General features: G+C 36.6%; 1 protein-coding gene across 1 annotated transcript in view; it reads right to left on the minus strand.

Moving 5' to 3' along the window:
- kif21a (kinesin family member 21A) overlaps positions 1-27,139 on the minus strand; it is a 226,819-nt gene that overhangs the window by 56,088 nt on the left and 143,592 nt on the right. Inside the window, 5 exon segments of the mRNA XM_051935118.1 lie at positions 13,822-14,016; positions 14,443-14,590; positions 16,281-16,438; positions 19,101-19,169; positions 26,283-26,390. Coding sequence (XP_051791078.1) covers positions 13,822-14,016; positions 14,443-14,590; positions 16,281-16,438; positions 19,101-19,169; positions 26,283-26,390 — 678 coding nt within the window.

Raw genomic sequence — 27,139 nt, forward strand, 5'->3', positions numbered from 1 at the left:
CCAACTTCCGTCAGGCTTAGGAACCAAGACAATTGGGCTGGACCAGGGACTATGACTCTCCTCTATGACTCCTAGATCCAGCATGCGCTTGATTTCCAGTTCCACTTCCGCTTTCTTTGCCTCAGGAAGACGGTACGGGCGTTCTCGGACTATGACCCCGGGTTCAGTCACAATATCATGGGCAACCAGAGAGGTCCTTCCTGGGATTTCGTCAACCACCTCCGGGACGGACGTGATAACTATCTCTAGCTCTCGCCTCTGTCGGTTATTCAAATTAGACCCGAAGTTAAAGGTGTTACTTTGAGCAAAGAAGAAGCGGGGCTGGCCGGAGGTGGGATCAGGGTCCCTTTCCTTCCACGGTTTCAGCAGGTTTACGTGATATATCCGCTCGCTAGGTCGATGATTAGGTTGTTTCACCAAATAGTCGACGAGTCCCTTTCGCTCCTTAACTTCGTACGGCCCTTGCCAGTGGGCAAGAAGTTTACAGTGGGAGGTGGGAACCAATACCATGACTCGATCCCCCGGCTGGAACTTCGTGTCCCGGTCATAATAGTGGGCCTGTGCTGCTTGCACCTCTTGCATGTGAATTTTTAATATGGGTCGAATTTTCTCAAATCTATCGCGTAACTGTGCGATATATTCCAAAATATTAGTTGAGGGAAGGGCCTCCCCTTCACAACCTTCCTTTAAAATGTCCAATATGCCCCGGGGTTGTCGTCCATATAATAATTCAAAGGGGGAGAACCCTGTTGAGGCTTGAAGGACTTCCCGATAGGCAAAGAGCACGAGGGGGAGGAGCTGATCCCAATTCCTCCCATCCCCGCTGACCACCTTGCGAAGCATCTGCTTGAGAGTCTGATTAAATCTCTCTACTAAACCGTCGGTTTCAGGATGATACACCGCGGTTCTCAAGTGCTTTATTTTGAGTAATTTGGCCGTTTCCTTGAACGTTTCCGAGGTAAACGCCGTCCTTTGGTCCGTAAGGACTTCTTTAGGGACCCCAACTTGCGCAAAGACCTCCATCAGTACCCGTGCGATTGCTTTAGAATTAGCTGAGTGCAACGGAACAGCTTCTGGATATCGGGTCGCATAATCTACGAGGACTAGTATATATTTATGTCCTCGAGCCGACGGTTCCAGGGGTCCTACTATATCGACCCCTATTCTTTCGAAGGGAACATCAATTAAGGGAAGGGGAACAAGAGGAGCACGGTCCCTCCTAGGAATTTGCCGCAGCTGACATTCCGGGCACGAAACACAGAAGCGGCGAACCTCCTCGTTAATTCCCGGCCAATAGAAGCGGAGCTTAATGCGCTCTAGAGTTTTTTCGGTGCCCAAGTGGCCTCCTAGGAGATGGGCGTGGGCTAACTCACAAACTTGCCGCCGGAAAGTTCGTGGAATCAGCAACAACTTCCGCATCCCCCCCTCGTGTTCACTGACCCGATATAATAAGTCATTTTCTAACACAAAGTGGGGTCCTTGTGGCATGGGCTGACTAGTGCGTTGGCCGTTGAAGAGGACTACTACATTCTTAGCAAATTTAAGGGAATCGTCATTCCACTGTTCCCTTTTAAATGATGCCGGTGTTTGTCTGAATTGAAAGCTCAGATCTGAGAGAGGGTCTGGGCTGACCTCAAGGGGCCGAGAAACCTCCTGCTCTGGTGAGGAGCGGACTGATGACGTATTAGTCCGCGACGTACCAGGAAGCTCTCCATCCTCCTCGTGATCTCCCATATCTCTCTCCACCAGCTGTGTAGTTTAGTTTCTTTTCAATAAAGTCAGGTGTTAGGCAAGTGTCATAGAATAGCGGCGGCGCTGCAAGTTTAGTTTCTTGTCAATAAAGTCAGGCGTTAGGCAAGTGTAATTGAATAGCGGCAATGCAAGTTTAGTTTCTTTTCAATAAAGTCAGGCATTAGGCAAGTGTAATTGAATAGCGGCACTGCAAGTTTAGTTTCTTTTCAATAAAGTCAGGCGTTAGGCAAGTGTCATTGAATAGCGGCACTGCAAGTTTAGTTTCTTTTCAATAAAGTCAGGCGTTAGGCAAGTGTCACTGAATAGCGGCACTGCAAGTTTAGTTTCTTTTCAATAAAGTCAGGCGTTAGGCAAGTGTCATTGAATAGCGGCACTGCAAGTTTAGTTTCTTTTCAATAAAGTCAGGCGTTAGGCAAGTGTCACTGAATAGCGGCACTGCAAGTTTAGTTTCTTTTCAATAAAGTCAGGCGCACTTTGCAGCGGCGAAGTTCTGCTTTTAAATTTTTATTAAGAAGAAAAGAAAACCTTTTTAAACTGAGGGAAAATATACCAATAACAATTTGTTAAGGATATGTTTTTTTGTGAAGCTATCTTTACACAGCTTCTCCGCTGTTTCTCAATTGTGTAATGAATGTTTTATTCAGCGCTCTTTGTGGCTGTTCCTTGTTTTCAGTTCACATGATTACGTAGGAGGCGTGATGATGCGATGCGCGACTCCGCCTCCCACGGCCATTGACCTGCACTCCATTAAAGTATATGGACAAAAAAGAGGTTCCAGTTATGACCATTACGTGTACAATTTCGAAATGAAACCTGCCTAACTTTTCTTAAGTAAGCTGTAGGGAATGAGCCTGCCAAATTTCATCCTTCCACCTACACAGGAAGTTGGAGAATTAGTGATGAGTGAGTGAGTCAGTGAGGGCTTTGCCTTTTATTAGTATTGATATATATATATATATATATATATATATATATATTTATATATATATATATATATATATATATATATATATATATATATATATATATGTATATATATACAGGGTAGGATTCAAAAGTAATGAGCCTCATTTTGTTCTGACGCGAACGTACCTCGCTGCGCGCCCCACTTGCCAGCGACGGCGAGTGTTGTCTTCACAATGCAACGGAGCTCCTACCGCTCCGAGCTTTTGGAGCGGTAGGATCGGCCTTGACGGGAACCCCTGTGTGATAGTGCATTACACGGCGGAATGGAAAGTTTGTTAGAGCAACGGTACGCATTGAAGACGAAGACCATGCTCATTGCCTTCTTCGGAGTGAAGGGGATCATCCACTACGAGTTTGTCCCGCAAGGACAGACCGTGAATGCTGCTTACTACTTGGAAGTCCTGAAAAGGCTGAAAAGAAGCGTCACGCGCAAGCGAAGGGACATCAAGGACAGCTGGAAGCTTCACCACGATAACGTGCCCAGCCACACCGCCTTCATCGTGAGCGCCTACCTGGCCCGGGTGAACATTCCGGTGGTCCCCCAGCCTCCCTACAGTCCGGACGTGTCGCCTTCTGACTTCTTCTTGTTTCCGCGCTTAAAATCAGCGCTGAAAGGAAAACGCTTCGACTCGATCGAGGACATCCAAGCAAATGTCAAGGCAGCCCTTGCAGCCATCCCAGAACAGGCCTACGTGGACGTCTTTCAGTCATGGAAAAGCCGCCTACAAAAGTGTATTGATGCAGGAGGTGCCTATTTTGAAGACTATTAATTAGTTGTACCAATTTGCTCAATAAATTTGTCTTTTTGAACAAAGGCTCATTACTTTTGAATCCTACCCTGTATATGTATGTATGTATGTATATATATATATATATATATTATATATATATATATATATATAAACAGCTAAAAACACCAGAAATCCAAGAAATCACAAGAGAGAAAACATCCCTCCATCTCCCTCAAAACTATAACCTCCTGTCCACCCATTTTCTCCTTACTTCATGCCAGACCTCGACTCATGCAAGGTTAGTTTTCTTGGTGGTTTATGGTTAGTTTTTGTATTACAGATTTTTCAAATGCTCCTTTTTTTCCCCTGTGCTTAAAACTCATTAAAAAAAGTGTTTATACAGCGATCGGGCACGAACTCCTGCAATATTATTTTCTTGGTTGCTTGTGGTTGGTTTTTAAATAAAGTTTGGATTTGTTCAAATGTTCCCTTTTTCCCCCTGTGCTTAGTGTTTATACAGCAATCGGGTCATAAAGGCTATAGCGCGAACTCTTACAATGTTATTTTCTTGGTTGCTTGTGGTTGTTTTTTAAATAAAGTTCGGATTTGTTCAAATGTTCCTTTCCCCCCCCACCCGTGCTTAAAACTCATAAAAAAAAAAAAGTGTTTATACAATGATCGGAATGTATGTATATATACATATATACATATACATATATATGTACATATATATATATATATATATATATATATATATATATATATATATATATATATATATATAGATATACATATACATATATATGTACATATATATACATATATATATAGATAGATATACATATATGTACATATATATACATATATATATATATATATATATATACATATATGTACATATATATACATATATATATATATATATATAGATATACATATATGTACATATATATACATATATATATATGTACATATATATACATATATATACATATATATACATATATATATATGTACATATATATACATATATATATATGTACATATATATACATATATATATATGTACATATATATACATATATATATATGTACATATATATATATATATATATATATATATATATAGATATACATATACATATATATATATATATATATATATATACATATACATATATATATATACATATATATATATATATATATATATATATAGATATACATATACATATATATATATATATATATATATACATATACATATATATATATATATATATATAGATATACATATATATATATATATAGATATACGTATACATATATATATATATACTAGCAAAATACCCGCGCTTCGCAGCGGAGAAGTAGTGTGTTAAAGAGGTTATGAAAAAAAAAGGAAACATTTTAAAAATAACGTAACATGATTGTCAATGTAATTGTGTTGTCATTGTTATGAGTGTTGCTGTGTTTTATATATATAAAATACACACACACACATATAAACATATATATACATATACATATACACATATATATACATATCTACATATATATATGTATATATATATATATATATATATATACATATACACATCCACATATCAACATATATATATACACATATATACACACACACACGGTTTATGGGTGATGATTGTTTTACTCTTTTTATGTTTATTTTATTTTATTGTAGAATCAACTCCTATCTGCGCACAGCAGGGCAGCCGTGGGCGGATGCGTATGGTGTATTCACTCCATGTTATCGTGCATTGCGCTGTCAGTGGTATTTTGATAAAAGAATTTGAACAACATATAAGAAGCGTATAAATTATTAAACAGTAAAACATTAAAATTTAAGAAGTAAAGTTACATTAAGTACTACTGCAGTGCCTTCGGGTATACCTCATTTTTTGTTTGCCCATTACATGCTTAAATGTATACATTTTTTGGTGCACCTACCCGAGAACACGCGACATATAACAGAGCGTGGGAGAAGCATGGATTTTAAACACGCGTTGAGTTCATCTGCTGGTCTCCCTCGTGGAATAACTGGTAATGTTTGACTAAAATGTACAGCGAGTAAAACGACATTACCTCCTATTTTTTTTTTTACGATCTCTGAGATCTTGCTTTTTTCGGTTCAAGGCTTCATAAGCTCTTTTATGTTGTATGGTGTACTTATCCCAAACCATCATCTTTGAATGTTGCAAGACTTTCGCCTTGTATGTAGATCGGGGTAATTACATTCATTGCATTCCTAGTCTGAATCACAATGTGATTGTATGGGTGGTTACCTGGCACTGTAGGGTTGCCACCCGTCCTTTAAAATACGGAATCGTGCCACGTTTGAGAATGAAATTGCGCGTCCCGTTTTGAATCAATACTGGACGGGATTTATCCCGTATTTTTTTTTATCATTTTTTTTTTAAAGCAGCGTCTCATGCAAATCATCCCACACGCATTTTATGAAGATGCCTCCTTTCCTAGTTTTGATTGGGTAATACTTGATGTCATCGTTAGTTTGATTGGTCTTTTTAACTGTCCAGTGAGGAGGGCGTGTCTTTTAAGTACAGTCTGCAAAGTGTTGGCACTGAGATGTGGCGTCAGCGCCATAGTTGAAGCCCCTAACGTTGCGGTCAGCAAGTCGGCTAACATCCGCCATGTGCCGTCTTTCAGTTGCGAGAAGCAGATCATAGAATGGTTGAAACTGTTGCCCCTAACGTTGCGCCACGGCGTGTGGTTCGTTTATACCTCGTGTCTTCTCATTAAACTTTTATCTCGCGAATATGTTATTGCAATCCGCAGCGGGAGCGTTTCTATAAACTTAATTTAAACTTACGTTTTACACCATGCTTTGTTTCCCTTATGAACATGCTTGTATGCTTAACTCGCTCCGTTCTCAATTGTTTAATAAATTTTTTTGCTCTTCGCTGTTTGCGGCTGTTCCTCCATTTCCCCCTACTTCGTTGTTTTATCTCGCGAATATGTTATTGCAATCCTTAACGGGAGCGTTTCAATAAACTGATTGAAAATAGTTTTGCATTTACCTTTTTAGTAAAAGGCGAGCTTTTAAGCCTGAGAAATCACCACGTAAATGCACACGTTTAATTGGACATGTGTTAATATGTATGGTTACACAGTATTAAAAGACAGTGAACAACGTCAGTTACCTTTGTTCCCGCGTTTGATAAAAGGTGAGCTTTTAAGCCTGAGAAATCACCCCGTAAATGCACACGTTTAATTGCACATGTGTTAATATGTATGCTTACACAGTATTAAAAGACAGTAAAAAATTAACGTCATTTACCTTCGTTCCCGCGTGTGACTCGTGCTGTAAATCTCTTCCTTGTTTTTAGTTCACGTGATTACGTAGGAGGCGTGATGACGCGATACGTGACTCCGCCTCCTCCATTACAGTGTATGGACAAAAAATATGTTCCAGTTATGACCATTACGCTTTGAATTTCGAAATGAAACCTGCCTAACTTTTGTAAGTAAGCTGTAAGGAATGAGCCTGCCAAATTTCAGCCTTCCACCTACACGGGAAGTTGGAGAATTAGTGATGAGTCAGTCAGTGAGTGAGTGAGTCAGTCAGTCAGTGAGGACTTTGCCTTTTATTATTATAGATATATATATATATATATATATATATATAGATATACATATATATATCTATAATAATAAAAGGCAAAGCCCTCACTGACTGACTGACTGACTGACTCACTCACTGACTGACTGACTCACTCATCACTAATTCTCCAACTTCCCGTGTAGGTGGAAGGCTGAAATTTGGCAGGCTCATTCCTTACAGCTTACTTACAAAAGTTAGGCAGGTTTCATTTCGAAATTCAACGTGTAATGGTCATAACTGGAACCTCTTTTTTGTCCATATACTGTAATGGAAGGCAGCAAGATGGCCGTAGGAGACTGAGTTGCGTGTCGCGTCATCACGCCTCCCACGTAATCACGTGAACTGACTGTGAACTCAGTACGTAGAAAAGAAGGAGGAGCCCCAAAGAGCGCTGAAGAAAACATTCATTACACAATTGACAAGGCAGCGAAACAATAAGAAGCATGTGAGTGACGCATACAAGCATCTTCATAAGACACGAGGTATAAAAAAGCACGGTGTAAACCGTAAGTCTAAATTAACTTTATAGAAACGCTCCCGCTGCCGTTTGCAATACTGTATTCGCGAGATACAAGTTTAATGAGAAGACACGAGGTATAAAAAAGCACGGTGTAAACCGTAACCTTAAATTAACTTTATAGAAACGCTCCCGCTGCCGTTTGCAATGCCATATTCGCGAGATACAAGTTTAATGAGAAGACACGAGGTATAAACGACAGTTTGCATCACTTTGTAACAGAGTTAAAATTGCTGTAGCGAGAAACTTTTAACTGCCGGGTCTTAGCTAACATTAAATAAACCCGTGGACATCGCAACATCACACAAGAGAGCGGCTCACGTGAAGTGACTGAACGCAGCAGGAGTGATCACTTCCATAAATCAAACCTGTTCAAAAAACACATTACACAATTGATAAGGTAGGAAAAGAATATGAAACAAAGCACGGTATAAACCGTAACTTTAAATTAAGTTTATAGAAACGCTGCCGTTTGCAATACCATATTCGCCCCTGCGAAGCGCGGTGATTTTGCTATATATATTAAACTATTTCAACCATTGTATGATCTGCTTCTCACAACTGAAAGAGGGCACCGTTGCAGAAGTTAGCCGACTTGCGAAGCGCGGTGATTTTGCTATATATATTAAACTATTTCAACCATTGTATGATCTGCTTCTCGCAACTGAAAGAGGGCACCGTGGCAGAAGTTAGCCGGCTTGCTCACCAACCACAAGCGTTACCTGGTAGGTAACCACCCATACAATCAGATTGTGAATCAGACTACGAATGCCTGCAATGTAATTACCCCGATGTACATGCTGTCAAATGAACGAACCACACGCCGTGGCACAACGTTAGGGGCTTCGCCTCTACGTCCGAGGATCGATTCCCATAAGGGAGTGCAGTGACTGTGTACTCCTGATGAGCCCACAATTATGGCGAAACACGTGTCGCATACTATGCATCTTCAAAGCACGGTGTAAACAGTAAGTTTTAATTGAGTTTATAGAAACGCTCCCGCTGCCGTTTGCAATACCATATTAGATGACTTTGTAACAGAGTTAAAATTGCTGGAGCGATAAATTTTTAACTGCCGGCTCATGTCGCGTGTTCTTGGGTAGGTACACCAAAAAATGTATACATTTATGCATGTAATGGGCAAACAAAACATGTACTATACCCGAAAGCACTACAGTAGTACTCAATGTATCTTTACTTCTTAAATGTTAATGTTTTACTGTTTAATAATTTATACGCTTCTTTTATGTTATTCAGATTCTTTTATCAAAATACCAGTAACAGCGCACTGCACTATAACGTGGAGTGAATACACTTGACATGACCATTCATAGTATTTATCCTCTTTCTCTGTACGTTTACCATTCGTTTGCTCAGAGGTTGATGCACTTGCTGCTTAATGAGCAGCTCTTCACCCTAGCGTCCCACTGCTTCTCTCCTTTCGTCGGCATCTTTTCCCGTTAAAACTGATTTTTTTTAAAACTTATTATGTTTTCTTTAATTTTTCAGTTAAGCTGGCACTTAAGTCTTCAATCTGCCTCAAGAATGATTAGCGAAGGTGGTAGACAATGAAAACGTCAGCCGTACGCATCCGCCACGCACGCACTGGTGCGCGCAGCTGTGAGTTGATTCTACAATAAAATAAAATAAAGATAAAAAGAGTAATAACTTGCAGCACCGCTATTCAATTACACTTGCCTAACGCCTCTCCTAAGGGGAAATACTGTGGGATCTGGGCATCCGTCAAAGCAGCAATCACAAGCCCGATTAGAAAGCAGGAAGCTGTGATTTGTCCTCTCCCTCCCATGTAACAATCACAGCCCATGTTGCAACGCACTATGTAAGTATATGTATATATGTCTATGTGTGTGTATATGTATGTGTGTGTATATATATATATATATATATATATATATATATATATATATATATATATATTTATGTTCATATGTGTGGGAAAGCGAATAGTAGACGTGACGTAGTATATGTGTACCAAATTTCAAGTCAATAGGTGAAACGGTTTGCGAGCTACAGCTGATTTAAAATCCTGGACAGACAAACGAATAGCCACGGTAGCGTATTATAGAAGAACATTTTACTGTTTAATAATTTATATTTATATGCAATGTGCTTCTTATATATTACTTCATATTCTCATATGATAATGATGTTAATGTTGTTTATATTGATTTCTATGTTATTGTAAGTGCTCTTTATTTGTGGAAAAATAAATTTGGCAATTAAACTTATTTTATACATACATTTTATTTTTTTCTCTTGCACTCACTGAGCGAATCCACTGGGTAATCAGCTATATATATATATATATATATATATATATATATAGATATATATATATAGATATATATATATAGATATATGTGTATGTATGTAGATATACAAATATGTATATGTATATATGTGTATGTATGTAGATATACAAATATGTATATGTATATGTATATATATGTATATATGTGTATGTATGTAGATATACAAATATGTATATGTATATATATGTATATATGTGTATGTATGTAGATATACAAATATGTATATGTATATATATATGTATATATGTGTATATATATGTAGATATACAAATATGTATATGTATATATATGTGTCTGCATGTGTGTATATATATATATATATATATATATATATATATATATATATATATATATATATATGTATATATGTATATATGTTTATGTATATATATGTTTACATAACCTCTTTAACACAGTACTTCTCCGCTGCGAAGCACGGGTATTTTGCTAGTATATAGATATACATATACATATATATAATAATAATTTTTTTTTAAATCATTTTTTGCATTTATATAGCGCTTTTTCTCACTACTCAAAGCGCTCAGCAATTGCAGGTTAAGGGCCTTGCTTAAGGGCCCAACAGAGCAGAGTCCCTATTGTCATTGACAGGATTCGACCCGGCAACCTTCCGATTTCCAGTGCAGATCTCTAGCCTCAGAGCCACCACTCTATATATATATATATATATATACACATATATATATATATATATATATATATATACACATATATATATATATACACATATATATGTACATATATATATATGTACATATATATATGTACATATATATATGTACATATACATATATATGTACATATACATATATATGTACATATACATATATATATATATATATATATATTATATATACACATATACATATATATATATATATATATATATATATGTACATATACATATATGTACATATACATATATATATATATATATATATATATATATATACACATATACATATATATATATATATATATATATATATACACATATACATATACACATATATATATATATATATATATATATATATTATATATATATATAAATATATATACACATACATACAGGTGCTGGTCATAAAATTAGAATATCATGACAAAGTTGATTTATTTCAGTAATTCCATTCAAAAAGTGAAACTTGTATATTAGATTCATTCATTACACGCAGACTGATGTTTAATCAAATGTTTATTTCTTTTAATTTTGATGATTATAACTGACAACTAATGTAAGTCCCAAATTCAGTATCTCGGAAAATTAGAATATTGTGAAAAGGTTCAATATTGAAGACACCTGGTGCCACACTCTAATCAGCTAATTAACTCAAAACACCTGCAAAAGCCTTTAAATGGTCTCTCAGTCTAGTTTTGTAGGCTACACAATCATGGGGAAGACTGCTGACTTGACAGTTGTCCAAAAGACGACCATTGACACCTTGCACAAGGAGGGCAAGACATAAAAGGCCATTGCTAAAGAGGCTGGCTATTCACAGAGCTCTGTGTCCAAGCACATTAATAGAGAGGCGAAGGGAAGGACAAGATGTGGTAGAAAAAAGTGTACAAGCAATAGGGATAATCGCACCCTGGAGAGGATTGTGAAACAAAACCCATTCAAAAATGTGGGGGAGCTTCACAAAGAGTGGACTGCAGCTGGAGTCAGTGCTTCAAGAACCACCACGCACAGACGTATGCAAGACATGGGTTTCAGCTGTCGCATTCCTTGTGTCAAGCCACTCTTGAACAAGAGACAGCGTCAGAAGCGTCTCGCCTTTGGACTGCTGTTGAGTGGTCCAAAGTTATGTTCTCTGATGAAAGTAAATTTTGCATTTCCTTTGGAAATCAAGGTCCCAGAGTCTGGAGGAAGAGAGGAGAGGCACAGAATCCACATTGCGTGAGGTCCAGTGGAAAGTTTCCACAGTCAGTGATGGTTTGGAGTGCCATGTCATCTGCTGGTGTTGGTCCATTGTGTTTTCTGAGGTCCAAGGTCAACGCAGCCGTCTACCAGGAAGTTTTAGAGCACTTCATGCTTCCTGCTGCTGCTGAACTTTATGGAGATGCAGATTTCATTTTCCAACAGGACCAGGCACCTGCACACAGTGCCAAAGCTACCAGTACCTGGTTTAAGGAACATGGTATCCCTGTTCTTGATTGGCCAGCAAACTCGCCTGACCTTAACCCCATAGAAAATCTATGGGGTATTGTGAAGAGAAAGATGCAATACGCCAGACCCATAACACCTGAGCAGTGCCACTGACTGATCGACTCCATGCCACGCTGCATTGCTGCAGTAATCCAGGCCAAAGGAGCCCCAACTAAATATGGAGTGCTGTACATGCTCATACTTTTCATGTTCATACCTTTCAGTTGGCCAGCATTTCTAAAAATCCTTTTTTTGCATTGGTCTTAATTGATATTCTAATTTTCCGAGATACTGAATTTGGGACTTTCATTAGTTGTCAGTTATAATCATCAACATTAAAAGAAATAAACATTTGAAATACATCAGTCTGTGTGTAATGAATGAATCTAATATACAAGTTTCACTTTTTGAATGGAATTACTGAAATAAATCAACTTTGTCATGATATTCTAATTTTATGACCAGCACCTGTATGTGTGTGTATATATATATATATATATATATATATATATATATATATATACACACACACACATTTTCTTGTACTAAAACTTAAGTTGGTCATATGTGACTAAAAATAAAATCATGGGGTGAACATAAAAGAATTTAGTTAAATTAAAATGCACAGATTCCTTAAATGATTCTAAAAAAATAATTCTTACAATTTGAAAATTTCTCCAGTATTATCCTAAATACTTACTTAAACAACTTTCATATGGTGTATCATTTTCTTTCAATAGTTAAGCTGGTTAGAAATTTCACTTTAGCAAATCTATGCATTTAAACAAAATGTTAGTTCAGGAAAAAAAAATGCATTCTTTTACTTTTTAGTGCATTTTTGAATAAAATTGTGTTACTTAAAAATCTTTTTTTGTATATTTTTTTCTGTTCAGGACACCACACTATCTTCAGTTGTCCATCTACCCTATTGGTTAGTGATGCTCTCTGAAAAAAGGTCAAAGTATATTTCCATGCTGAAAAGGAAAGAAAGTTAAAGACAACAATTCTGCTATGTAACCTTTATCAGGTCTACCTTTAACCTTTGTTTCGTTTGCAGAATAACATTTAAGCTTTTTACCTCAGCAAATGCATTCTGATGCAGCCCTACACACTTACTCCGTTAAATTATGAAGCTGTGCTTCCGCGTGCCTCATTTGTTCAAAGTCATACGTACTATAGAATATGTACAACATGGATCTTGGGCACCATCTAGCATTAATACATTTTAGAAACAACTTTCTAATTGTCTTTTAAAATGTTTTTCCCCCTTTAATGTATTTCAAAAGGAAACCAGGACATATTCTTACTTAACATACCCCTTCAAAATGTTTAAGTTAAAAGCAAGGCAAACCTCACTGGATTCACCAGTGTATAATTATCTTAAACAATTTGTCGGACATCATCTAAAAGAATATTTTTGTGCTATCACATGAAGTCAAATTATACCAAAATTAAGTTTCGAAACTGATACGTATACATTGCAGGTCATAATTAGAAACAATTTTCACTCGATTCCTGTTATGCCCACATTTTAGCAAAACTGTACATCATTGCCAGGCTTAAATAAAAAAAAATATAATTAATATTTAAAACAACTGTAGATAAATTATAAACAAGGGAAACATCTTTATAAAACAATTGTCTATAAAAATAAACAAAAATACTATATTTGGCCACAATATGAGTCATTAATAAAGAAATTACATTTAATATTTTACCTTTGCTTCTTCCATTTGCATAATGTTAGCCTGGCAGTCAGAAATACTGTCATTTATGTAATCTATATTTGCAGTCAATGACTCTATTTCTTCATTAAGAGACAGAAGTGTCTTATCCACTTCACTGCCATCTGTTAGAATTTTATCTCTCTTCTTTGACATCTTTTCTTTTCTTTTGGTTAACTCCTCACGTTGCTGAGAAGACAAAATGTTTAGTAAAACATACTTTAGCAGCCTGATTTATACAACAAATTCCTTGCCTATACAAACATAGTACGTAAAGATAAAGCTAATCCTTCTAAATCAAATGTACTTGCACGCAAGAGCAATTTAAACTGCTCCAATTAACCCAATATAGTTAGAAAAGGCTGTACATACCTTATTAAAACCATAACCTGTCTTGTCAGTCAAAATTTTGCACTCACCTTGACAATAACATGCTTAATTCCATGAAGACAACAACAGAAATAATATCAGTACAAAAAAGGTTTAAAGAAAAGGAAAAACTTAATCTTTAAAATAATGAGAAAGTATCAAATAGGTGAATGATATAATATTTTAAGCTCTAATTTGGTAATGGTCATTATCTAAGAAAAACCTTCAAAAAATGGTCATAAATACCTTCAAAAGACGGTTCATATCTGCTTCCATGTTTGCTATTGTCATTCTCTGCATGATGATATCTGTAATCCTACGTTCTAGAGACTGCCATTTTAGCCTTGCTGCCTTTGATGAATAAACACTTACAAATTTCCTTTGGTGATATTTCCTAGAATCAGAAAGTATATATGTTACGGCATGTTACATGTCCACAATACATTAAAAATATAAAATATTACTTGATATGCCAAGGTGCCAAAAAGTATTTAGTCCCCTTCATATTTTTACACCTTTTGTCATACTACAGCCTTATGCTAAATTGATTTCAATTTATTTTCCTTCCTGAAACAACACTCAATACTTGAGAAAGCGAAAAGAAAATTTTTGGACTTTTTGAAAATTTGTATAAAATAAAAAAATGAAATATCACATTGACACAAGTATTCAGACCTTCTGCTTATGAAATCTAGCCCTGGTGCATACCTTTCTACTGGTCATTGTTTTGATGTTTTCAGTATTTGTTAACAGTCATTACCAATTTTCTAAATATTTCAATAATAGAACTCCCTATTAGAGACGAAAGGCATACGATTTCGAAAACTACACATCAACAGCTGTTTATCTTATAAAAGAGCTTTAAAATGCATTTCCATATCTTATCACATGCAAAATGTCCCCTGAATTCATAACACTGAGCAAGGTAGGACTGTTTCTTTACAAGCCTTTGGTGCTTCCAATTTCAGTTTCCAGCAGTGACTGTGCCAGAAATTATATGTTGCAGTCCTGCTTTTACTGTATAAGAAAGCTTGATGACTCTAACCTCTACATAGCTGTATCTTTATAAGATTCATTATCTCTGACTTTAGTTTGTTTGGAAGCAAATTCTAAAGGTGTCCTCTTCTTAAAGGCGAATGAACAGGACAGCATGGAGAATAATCATTTCAGCTCACTTTCTGAAGAGGTGCCCTCTACACTTTCACTATACAATTGTTTCTCCATCACCATGAACCCAATTAACTTCTATGACAGAAGTCCCCATTGCTTATTCTTGAGGGCAAAATACAAATGCATCAGCCTCAAATGTTTTCATAATTACTGTACAGTAGTTTTTATTGCAGCTGCCTTATTATTACAGTATTGCTGAAGTATAATTAATTGGGTAGAAATGACAGAGTCAGGTTGAAACAAAGAACCTAAATATGTAGCAATGATCCATGCACTGATTTAGGTCTGCAATGGGCTGCCTATTAATGTCGTGACATTTGATAATGTTGATGAACAAAATGATGATTCACAGATTTAGGTGGCAGTGAGCATGGTATGGGAACCAGGTTTATCCACAAATTACTCACACCATAAACTATTCTGTGAGAAAAACTGGTTGTCACTTTTCTAAATTCTTTAGCTGAAGAGATGCCTCCAGAGGCAGACATAGCTTTTGGCCTCAGTGGCAAACTGGCCATCTGCAGAAATGGAGAATGTTTGTGGCAGAGAAAGGATGATCTCATTGGAGAAGGTTGAAGCTCATAACCGCTAATTGTAATTCTCTGTCAATTTTGCCATAAGTATGTATACCAGAGAATCCTCTTACATTCTGGTTTCCTCACAAAGCTGGTGTGGAATTTGGTATGTGCAAGTTTCTTCTATATAAGTCTTGTTCAAGTGGAGTAGAACACTTGCACTTAAACTGATATTGGATAAACTTCTTTTAATATCTCTCTACATTCATCGTTGTGGAGAGAAAAAAAAATATTACAAAGCCTTTAAGATCAGACTTAAACGTGTCTGATTGAAACCAGTCAAACAGAAACAAAAACACTCATTTAAAGGTGGGACTTAAGTTACGAATATTTTCTTACCTGGTTCCATTGGTGACTGTTGTTGATCCTGATCCTTGCATTCTTCCTGAAGACACTCTCATTGTGCTCGGTGAAGATTCCTGAACAGGCTCTGGTAAACTGAGCTTGCGGTTCACTTTTCCAGATATAGGTCTTGCCTGACGACGTAATGCTGTCACCTGCACAGTATACATTTTAGAAATATAATCTAAAACTTTATAATTACAATATATAATTTTCTGATCCAAGTGACCCCACTCTTTGTAAAGCTGTAGTCGTTGGTTAACTATAGGTTGCAAAGGGCAATGCCACCACACAGCTCTCTGGAGCAAAGTAAAGTTTAGCTTCCTATAGATACAAAATGAAATAAAAATGTTTAAACTGAAAATCGGGGTTTAAAACGTTACTATTTAGATCTAGAAATGAGAATACATATTTACAATTCCCACAAAAAAATGCACTGGCACAAGAAAAAAACAATAAAGGAACATCATAGAAGTTTTTATATGCTTAATAAAACTGGAATTCCTAATTAATACTTGTTGTAAGCCATAAAATGAATCAGTAAGTAATATATCACTATAGTAAATAGCTTTGGAGACATGCTCAGTTTTAGCAACAGTTTCACACAAATATTGACACACATGGATACAATAATTTGGTCTATTCCTGAAAAAGTTGTTTATTTACTTAATCTCAGTCACTATATGAAAAAGAATTTTAAGGAAAAGGTAATTTTCAAATATAAACACCCATTGATAGACTTCAGGAAAGCTAGCTAAAGATCAAAAACAATGTGATTCATGAAACAAAGAGCTTGCTAGAATTTTATAGTTACAGAAAACACCATGGTCATTTACAGCAAATTACCGATTTGTTTTAACATTGAGCTGCTATTCTGAATTTCTTTGATTTTTGAATGTACTATATTTTCCTCAAATCAAGTCACCTAGACACAGCTAAAGATCAAAGAACTTAGGAACATGAGCAAATAATTTATCTATTGCTATTTTCTCGGTTAGACCAATCATGATTGTTTTGATAATAATGAAAAGCAACTTCTCTCTCATTCTACTTGAAATCCTTCCACAGAGTGCATGTTCCTTTTTATATCTTAAGTTACAATTAAACTCAAAGTATTATACAACAGCAGGCTACTAGCTTTCTTTTGAAATGCCATACTGTACAATTACACTTACTTGATAATGTACATAATGTACATGTGATAGTGTTCTGGTGCAACCTCAAACCAATAAAAGGTGCTGATTTTTCCAGAACTCTTGTCAGTTGTTCATTTCAATATTTGAATAAATAATGAAATTTGCATGAGAAAAAAGTAAACAAATATACAACATAAGCTTATGATAAAAGAAACTGTATGCCAGTTGTAAGTGAAATGGTTATTTTTGAAATAGGGCCACATGGAAATGGGAAACTGATGCTTTCAAAAGGGCGCTGCCATCTTAAGATACCATGTACAGATAGTGTGTGGTTGTGTCTGTGTGAATGAAACAGAGATACGATCAGGCACAAAAAAAAAAAAAAGCAGCATTTGAGAGACATGCTCCTTTGCCTAAATCCACTGACCAGCATAAGGGTCTGCGGATAAAACTTGGACAAAAAGGATTTTGGCTTGGATCTACTCAGTACATATGTGAATGGTGTAGTTGGAAGTAGCAACATGAACGGGTAGGCAGTGGATGCTGCAGAAAATTGGTAATTGGTGCTGCAAAGACAGGGAAGTTCAGGGAGGCAGCAGAGGCATTGTAGAATGACCAAGAAAGGAAACAGTCTCTAAGTGTATGAGGGAGTGACCATGCATTTCACATTTCTTTAGGACAACAGCACCAGCGATGATGTTATAAAATGAAGAACTAACAACATACTATTTTGTGTTACAGTACAACCACCAAATGATAATACTAAAAGATATTTAAATATCTACATCAATACCCAACTCCAAAAGCAGAAACACAAATAGAATTCTTATTTCCTAATGTAGCAACTGTCGATCATGTCAGTGGAAATCCGTTAGCCTTGCGCTGTGATAAAAATAACACAATGGGCACGTTGATCATGCAGATCAGTCACTGACATTCCACCCTCTCATGCGCAAGCCACAGAAAAAATATAAGAAAACTGTGCAAAGAAACACAATCCTACTATCCCAAATGCAACATCGTACTGTGCGTTGGTGACTGTTTCAAAACATATCACAAAAAGGAGAATGTGTTCTAATTCTGGACACTAGACACAGTATTTATGCTGACGTTTTACTATTTGTATTTTTTGCTGTTGAAAAACGTGCAATATTTTTCTCTTGTTTTTCCCAGGGATAAATATAAGCGGTTAGGAGGCTACTCCTATCAATTAAGTCTTTGTAATGTGGAAGGAAACACAAGTACACCAAAAAAGAATGAGAAAACTCCATACAGAAAGTGACCAGGAATACGATTTGGACTCAGGACACTGGATCACAGAATCAACAGATTAACCACTACACAACCATGGTAAATCTTGCTCAATAAGATATCATTCCTCAATTAATGTTTGTCCAGCTCATGAATATAATCCTAGAGAATATATTCCAGAAGAACATGCATCAATATTGTAAATGAAGAGCAATATACAAAGCTACAAGATTAACAGTCTTAATACAGCAATATATTGAACACAGTGTTTTTAGAAGATATAAATTTTGCCCAATAGTGTGAACAAAGTTTACAAAATGAATCAAAGCAAAACCAACCCAGGCACTATTCCAACACTCCATTCACCAAATCTTTAAACTTTTACATATAGTATCTGTTAACAATTTATTAGGCCACTGACATATCTTACCTCTTCAGTTTTCCGGCGAAGAATTAACTCTTGCTGTCTTTTCTGTGCCTCCAAAAGTCTAAGCTGATGCTATGAAAAGAAATCACAAGCCTTAGTAAAGCAATTTTTAACTGAACAATACTTTATTCCCATGGGTTAGTAAATGACCCTAAAACCAAAAAGTACATACTACTTTTGTTTGTAACATACTAAATATTGTTGGAAATTATTTTCTATTTGCTCTCAGGTACACTGCACCCCATTCAGGATGAGAGCACCGGTTCTGATCAAGACAGGATCACAATTTCCTTTAACCTGAAGGAAATAAAGAGGCTATGGTGTAAGATAGATAGTTAAATACAAATAACAACATCTACTTAAATTTCTACCCAAACCTAAGATAGGACAGTCAAACAAAATGCCCCTAAAATATACATACACCAGTTTTGTACACATTATCTTTTGAAAATACAGGTAAAATTCCGTTACAATGAATAACTTTACAATGAAATTTTCATTACAACGAAGTATTTTTATGGTCCCAACAGTTTCCCCATATGACACGAGTCTACAGAAATCTTGTTACTACGAAAAACATTCAGCAGATACTTTTGTTACAACGAAGTGCCCAAAAGACCTTGAAATGCCTGAATGAATCATCCACAGAGCAGTCAGTTCTGTGGTCGCAGCTCAGTTGTGCACAACAATCCCCAAACAGAAACACTGTAAATTTTTTTTTCTTTCTTCCAACTTTCCTTGTACTGTTTTTTGATGTTTTTGTTTTCTGTGATACCTTTTGCTTATTGCTCGTCAACATTTGAAAAACATCCATTGAAATTTAACTTATTGTTACCCTCTTATAGAAATGGCAGACACGAAAAAAAACAACAACAGTTCATATTAGAAAGAAAGAAAAAACTTTAAATTTTTGTGGCTCTTGATTCCGGCAAAAAGAAGAAAGACGATGCCAGTGAATTTGGAATTTCGCCATCGACACTGTCAACTTTCTTGAAAGATTGAGCAAAAAAAGAAGAAAAATCTCGGGTTGCAAATGTATGCAAACTGCTGCATTTGAAGACGTTGAAAAAGCAGTTTTTATGTGGTTCAGTGATACTCTTTCAAGAAATATTCCTATTAATGCGGCACTCATTCAAGAAAATGTGAGGTTTCTAGACTCTCTTGGGACCTCCCCCAACTGGACAATAAGCCGAAGAGCATCCTGAAGTGCAATCACCGCGTCTGTGGAAGACTGTTTATCTGTTGCTGGGGCAACAGCAGGCTAACAGTATTACTTGGCCGCTAACCTGGCCACAATCCTGCCTGACTGCCATGTCTGTGGATAGAAGAGTGTCAGATCACGCTAGAATAAATAACCGTGCTGTTCCTGTTTCAAACCGAATAAAGCTGGTTTTGCTAAAGTACTGAGACTCAGCCTCATGTTTTGAGGTGCAAGACAGGGACTTATAGCGCGATCACAATCTTTTAGGATTTGCTTCTGTGGCACTTGACATCATACAGCATTGGTTAACATTGTCTTCTATTATACCAAATTTTTAAAAAAATCTCCATACTGCATGAAAATATTTTTATTGGCCATCACTACAAGCTACAGGGGGTATGGATCATAGGGATGCACCGATCCCGATACCAGTATCTGGTATCGGCCTCGATACCACATTTTCTAAAGTACTCGTACTCGTTAAAAGTCCCCCGATACCGGGGACCAATACCACGGTCTGAGAAATGTCTATGTTTGAGCGGCGTGTAAGGGGTTAATCACAGGCGCCGAGTGCCCGCCCCCAGGCCCCGGCTGCAGCTCAGAGCGGGGAGAAGGCGAGACAAGACATGTCAGCCGTGTGTAGGGTTGCCACCCGTCCTTTAAAATACGGAATCGTCCCGTATTTGAGAATGAAATTGCGCGTCCCATTTTGAATCAACACGGGACGGGTTTTGTCCCGTATTTTTTTTTATCATTTTTTTTAAAGCAGCGTCTCATGCAAATCATCCCACACGCATTTTATGAAGATGCCTCCTTTCCTACTTTTGGGTAATACGGGATGTGGCCCCCGCTGCAGTATGCGTCCCTTATTTTTTTGTATTAAAAGTGGTAACCCTAGCCGTGTGGAACTATTGCAAAGTGAATGAAGACGACAAAACAAAGGCGGACTGCAAATTGTGCTCAGCGAAATTGTCCAGAGGAGGCTCAAAAGGTAGCGCATTTAACACAAGTAATTTAATCAAGCACCTAAAATCCCAACACGACAACGAGTACAAAGAGTTTACCCACGCTTCTAAACCAACACAACCCACGCTGCAGCAAACTCTTGCAAGACGAGAGAAAATGTCCAGAGACAATCCACGTGCTGTGAAAATAACACAGGCAATTATCGAGTACATTGCATTGAGTGACCAGCCACTCTCGGAGGTAGAAAATGTGGGATTCCTGCGTCTCCTCCATGTTCTGGAGCCCAGATATGATGTCCCAAGCCGCCGCTACATGACTGACACGGAGCTGCCTAAACTACACGACTCCGTGAAAAAACATATCCACAGCCTACTGCAAGCCTCCTCTGCGTTTAGTTTCACCACGGATATTTGAACAAGCAGTGTTAGCCCCGTGTCGCTAATTAGCCTAACCTCCCAGTGGATAGACGAGAGTTTCACGCCGCAACGAGCCATATTACATGCGAAACAATTCCGCGGCTCGCACACCAGCTAGGCTATAGCGCATGTGTTTGAGGAAATGCTCCAGACATGGGGTATACCTAATCATGTTTTTATTAAGTACTCGGTATCGGCGAGTACTGAAATGCAAGTACTCGTACTCGTTTTCCAAAAAAGTGGTATCGGTGCATCCCTAATGGATCATGTTTTTAAAAAAAAAAAAAAAAAAATTTCTGGTGGAGTGCAGTAAGTCCCCTACATATGAAACTTCAAGTTACAAACTTACAAAGTGGTAAAAATGTATGTCCAATAAATTAAGAATTATTTAAATAAGTGAAAAATTAAAAATTGTAGTTCAACTTCAAATTTCTCAGCTGTGTGTTAGTTAGTTTGTATTAACTTTTAAAAGCACCTTCTTGTGTACTGTACAGTACAAATATATTTTCGATAAAGAGTTGAGGAGAGGTAGGTTAGGTCTGCATACATAGGCTACCTGACAGCATAAACAGTGATATCAACTGACAGAAAACAAAGGAAACAAAAATAAACATTGTTTTTTATTGAAAAAATACACAAGAAATATGTAGAAAAATACAAATATTAACTTTTAAAAGCATTTCCTTATGTACAAATAGCTGTACATGCATAGATTTTCTATAGGAGTTGAGGATTGGAGGTTAAACTGTGCTCATTGGGTACCCAGGCTAACTATGCTGGACTTACAGACAAAGCAGACTTCCCGAATGGGCTCTTGGAACAGAACTTGTTTGTATGTAGGGGACTTACTGTATTCCTTTAAAATTAGACAAATTTTCCAAATATTTTTACAAAAAGATCTGATTAAAAATGTATTTGGATACTTTTAGCTTGTAAAATGAAACTGTTTTTGTGATTTTAAAAATAACAACTGTACTGTGCCCTTTAAAGGACTTTATTATTTTACCTTGAAAAAAATCAGCTTTAACTTAAAACCCATCAACACTTTAATATCTTTTAGCTCAGAATAAAATACAAAATTGGACATTGATTAAATTTAAATGTATTCTTACATATTTCTTTCAATGGCAGAGAGCCCTCTTTACATCTATATAGTTAATAAAATTAAACTAAAACACAAAAAATGCACAATACCAAACAAGAACAAAGCCAAGCATAAAAAAAAATACACATATTATACAAACAATATACAACATAACATTTTCAAAGAAAAACTAATTAATCCAGTTTAGGGTCATGATAAAATGTAAATACTTGAAGCTCCCAAATATTAAATAACAAATAAGTTCTGCATTAGAAATAAAACACAAGTTGGAAATAAGTTCATCATTTCCTTATACTCTTGCATTGTTAGCCCCTACAGACTAATATGGAACATTGCTGAACTCCATTGAGATCTATATTTACAAAAGTTTAGTTTATGGGATAAGTTCAGTATTTTTCAGGTTGAAACAAACATGGTATATATGCATTTTCCACACAAATTTTGTGGTGATGCCTCATGCCCTATTAGACTCTATTATAAAGCACCAACGACGGCAAGATAATTTTTTAAATTAATACAAAACGCTTTGATTTCAACAAAATACCAAATTTATCCTTTAAGAGAGATTGTAGTATCATCATAAAGATGATTTTCTTTCACATAAGCTACATTTGTTAGAGAGGAGCTAATTTATGCAATTACGCAATTTGTCTTAAGTTTAAAATTCATATAATGAAAAAAAAAAATTCAATTATACTAACTTTCTATTTAAATTTATATCTTCTTTTACTCAATTTGATAACAACATATTTTATTTTTTATCATAAACGGTGAAAAGCCAGTATTTTGCAATTTTGCATTTTTTACTCCCTCTTTATTTTTGGGAGCCTCTTGAACCTGACACCGTCAACAACAACAACAACATTTATTTATATAGCATACACATATTTTCATACAAATGAGGTAGCTCAAATTACTTTACAAGATGAAGAAAAAAAAAGGAAAATATTAAAATAGGATTAGGCAATACTAAGTAACAAAGAATAAAGTAAGGTCCGATGGCCAGAAGAACAGGAAAAACAACAAAAAAAAAATAACTCCAGAGGGCTGGAGGAAAAAAAGCAAAATCTGCAGGGGTTCTAAGGCCATGAGACCACCCAGCCCCCACTGGACATTCTGCCATTGATGGTAATGACCAGGAGGAGCTCAACAGATGAGGACAAACACACTAAGCAAGGGGATGGTAAAAAGTGTAAGTGCGTTTATTAACAAAAAAGTCAAAACAAAACAAGCATTCCAAAGTGCAGTGCTTCAAAAAGTTAATAAATAAATATTCCTTATAAAAGTGTTTCATGTAAAGGATAAAAGCAGAATAAATAAGTCCATTAAAACGAGGTTAAAATTCAGGCAGGAAACTGTCTTTTCTAAAAAGCTCTGGGCATTTTATTTCTCACTGGCAGCACCCATGCTTATCCCATAAGGGCCTTGCAGCAGAGGAATCGCCCTACCAACATATGCAGCTGACGTTCGGCAGGTTCGGGTCCCTGCCGTCCCATGGCAACAGTAAGGCTCCCTCTCCAGACCTAGTCTTGGGTCCCCAATGGCCATGGCGCTCACGTTGAAGCTCTCCTTCTAAGCTTCTTCAACCCCAGCTGCCTTCCTGGTCTTCTACAGATAGTCTCTCCTTTTAACATGCATCACTCTGCCTCCCTGAGTTGCTCAGCCAGAGTACTAAGTACAGGGCCGTCTGCTCCTGCATCGCACACGGGAACCACTCTCACCATTCTATCAAACCTCCCACCACCACACAAAGATGCTTGTGCGGCAATTATTTATTTGAAAGCTGCCATTCAGCCGCAGACCTCACTTTACCACAGGCATATGATGGATAGTGTGTGTGTAAGTCATTTTAGAGAGTAAAGCAAATGTTTTGCTTGTGACTGCAGCCAGTATCCTGTTCATGATAAAAGGTAAAACCATACAGTGAAACTAAATAATTACTTACTTGCACCAATGGAAGGAAAAACAATGAGATAACTGCAGCACACTTGCCATGGGGACTTCAGACTACGTTACATTTTATATCTAGAAAAAGCACCAGGTTTTGATTCTCCATATTTAACATGGTGTACTAAGCAGTAAGTTTGCATTTGTACATGACAATGCTAGTGAGCATCAACGATATTTGTTTAAGATTCCAAATCTTGCCAAGGTCCTTGTGCTGTCTGAACATTGTCTTCTGCCATTAGAAAATTATAACATTGGAACAATCCACAACAGAACAGGCCGTTCAGCCCAACAAAGCTCGCCAGTCCTATCCACTTAATTCTTCTAAAAAACACATCAAGTCTAGTTGGAAAGTCCCTAAAGTTTTACTGTCTACCACACTACTTGGTAGCTTATTCCAAGTGTCTATGGTTCTCTGTGTAAAGAAAAACTTCATGATGTTTGTGCGATATTTATCCTTAACAAGTTTCCAACTGTATCCCTGTGTTTTTGATGAACTCATTTTAAAATAACAGTCACCACTTAGTCTTCTTTTGCTTAAACTGAAAAGGACCAGCTCTTTTAATCTTCATTCATAATTCATCCCCTGTAGCCCTGGAATGAGCCCAGTCACTTTCTCTGAACTTTTCTAGCGCTGCTATGACCTCTTTGTAGCCATTTGTAGATCAAAACTGTAAACAATACTTTAGATGAGGCCTCACCAGACCATTATAAAGCTTCAGCATAACCTCCTTAGACTTGTACTCCATACATCATGCTATATAACCTAACTTTCTATTTGCCTTCTTAATGGCTTCTGAACACTGTTTGGAAGTTGATAGCATAGAGTCCACTATAACTCCTAAATCCTTCTCATGTGTACATGTGATTTTCAGACCTCCCATTATGTAATACTTTACATTTGAGTCATGTCTCTGTTATAGTTCACTTTTGTAGCAAGTTATCTAAAAATGAATAATTTTGTTAAATCACAATTTATTGCATTCTATGTGCAATTAAAGTTAACACCAGATTTTGCAGCCCTGTCTTCAGAGGCAGTAAGCGTTGAAAAAACATTCAAATCATGTTTTCCATCGCCACTCAGACTACCTGCTAAAACATGCAGCAGACTCAGTGCACTTCTTTACTATGATAGAAGCAATTCATACTCAACATAGGGACAGCTAAGAAAATGTGTACAGAGTCATTCTCCATTTTTACACTGAACTAAATTGTGAGGTAGTTTGACATGAGCATCATTAAAATGTTTGTATACCTTTCTAGACTTTTACTTTATAAAAGGTGCACTAAGACCATAGTATCATGCACACAATGCAGAATTGAGTCTTCCGTGTGTATGTGTGAATTTAGGAAGGAGTAAAGATAAAAAAGTAGGTAGCCTTTGAAATCCCTGCAGAACATATTCTGTTATATAGTTCTGTGAACAGACCAGTAGTGAACTCAATGCAGCCTAAGAAAATGAAGTTTTGTGAAAGGACAAATATACATAGACCTAGGTATTTATGCACTTGATAGTGATATGAATTTAAAAAAGGATCAATTAATCTTACCTCTTGTTTTCGCTGGTCCTTTTTAAGTGCAGCTATTTCACGATTACGCCTGGACTCTGTCATCCTTGCTTTTTCTTGTTCTTCCCGCATTTGTTTCATCAGTTTTACCTAAAATTGATTTTATCGATAATACTACCATTAAAAGCAACAAGGGCAAACACAATCAAAAGGTGCCCTGAAAGCCTTAAAGAAAATTGTAATTGTTGTTATGATCATGTGAAACACTTTCCTTTAATTTACACAGGTAAGCTTTCTTGTTGCTAAATATTTTTACATAGTGCAATAATTCATACATTTATTAACAACAACATTAAAACCACTGACAGGTGAAGTGAATAAAATTGATTATATCAATACAGTGGCAACTGTCAAGGAGTGGGATATATTAGGCAGTAACTGAACAGGCAGTTCTTCGGCGGTGATGTGCCAGAAGCAGGACAAAATAAGCAAGTGGTAAAGATCTGAGGAACTTTGACCAAGGCCAAATTGTGACGGCTAGATTACTGGGTCAGAGTATCTCCAAAACAACACGTCTTCTGGGGTATTCCCAGTATTCAGTGGTTACTACCTACGAAAAATGGTCTAAGGAAGCATAACCAGTGAACCTGCAACAGCATCATGGGACCAACAGGCTCATTGATGCACGTCCGGAATGAAAGATAGCCCATCTGGTCAGGTCCAACATAAGTGATACTGTAGCACAAATTGTTGAAAAATATACTGCTAGCCATGAGAGAAAGGTATCAAATTATAGTGCATATCAGCTTGCTGCATATGGAGCTACATAGTCACAGATTGGTCAAAGTACCCATGCTGACCATTGTCCACCACCAAAAGTGACTACAATGGGCATGTCT

This window comes from Erpetoichthys calabaricus, chromosome 1 (genome assembly GCF_900747795.2).
Source record: "Erpetoichthys calabaricus chromosome 1, fErpCal1.3, whole genome shotgun sequence".
NCBI lineage: Eukaryota > Metazoa > Chordata > Cladistia > Polypteriformes > Polypteridae > Erpetoichthys > Erpetoichthys calabaricus.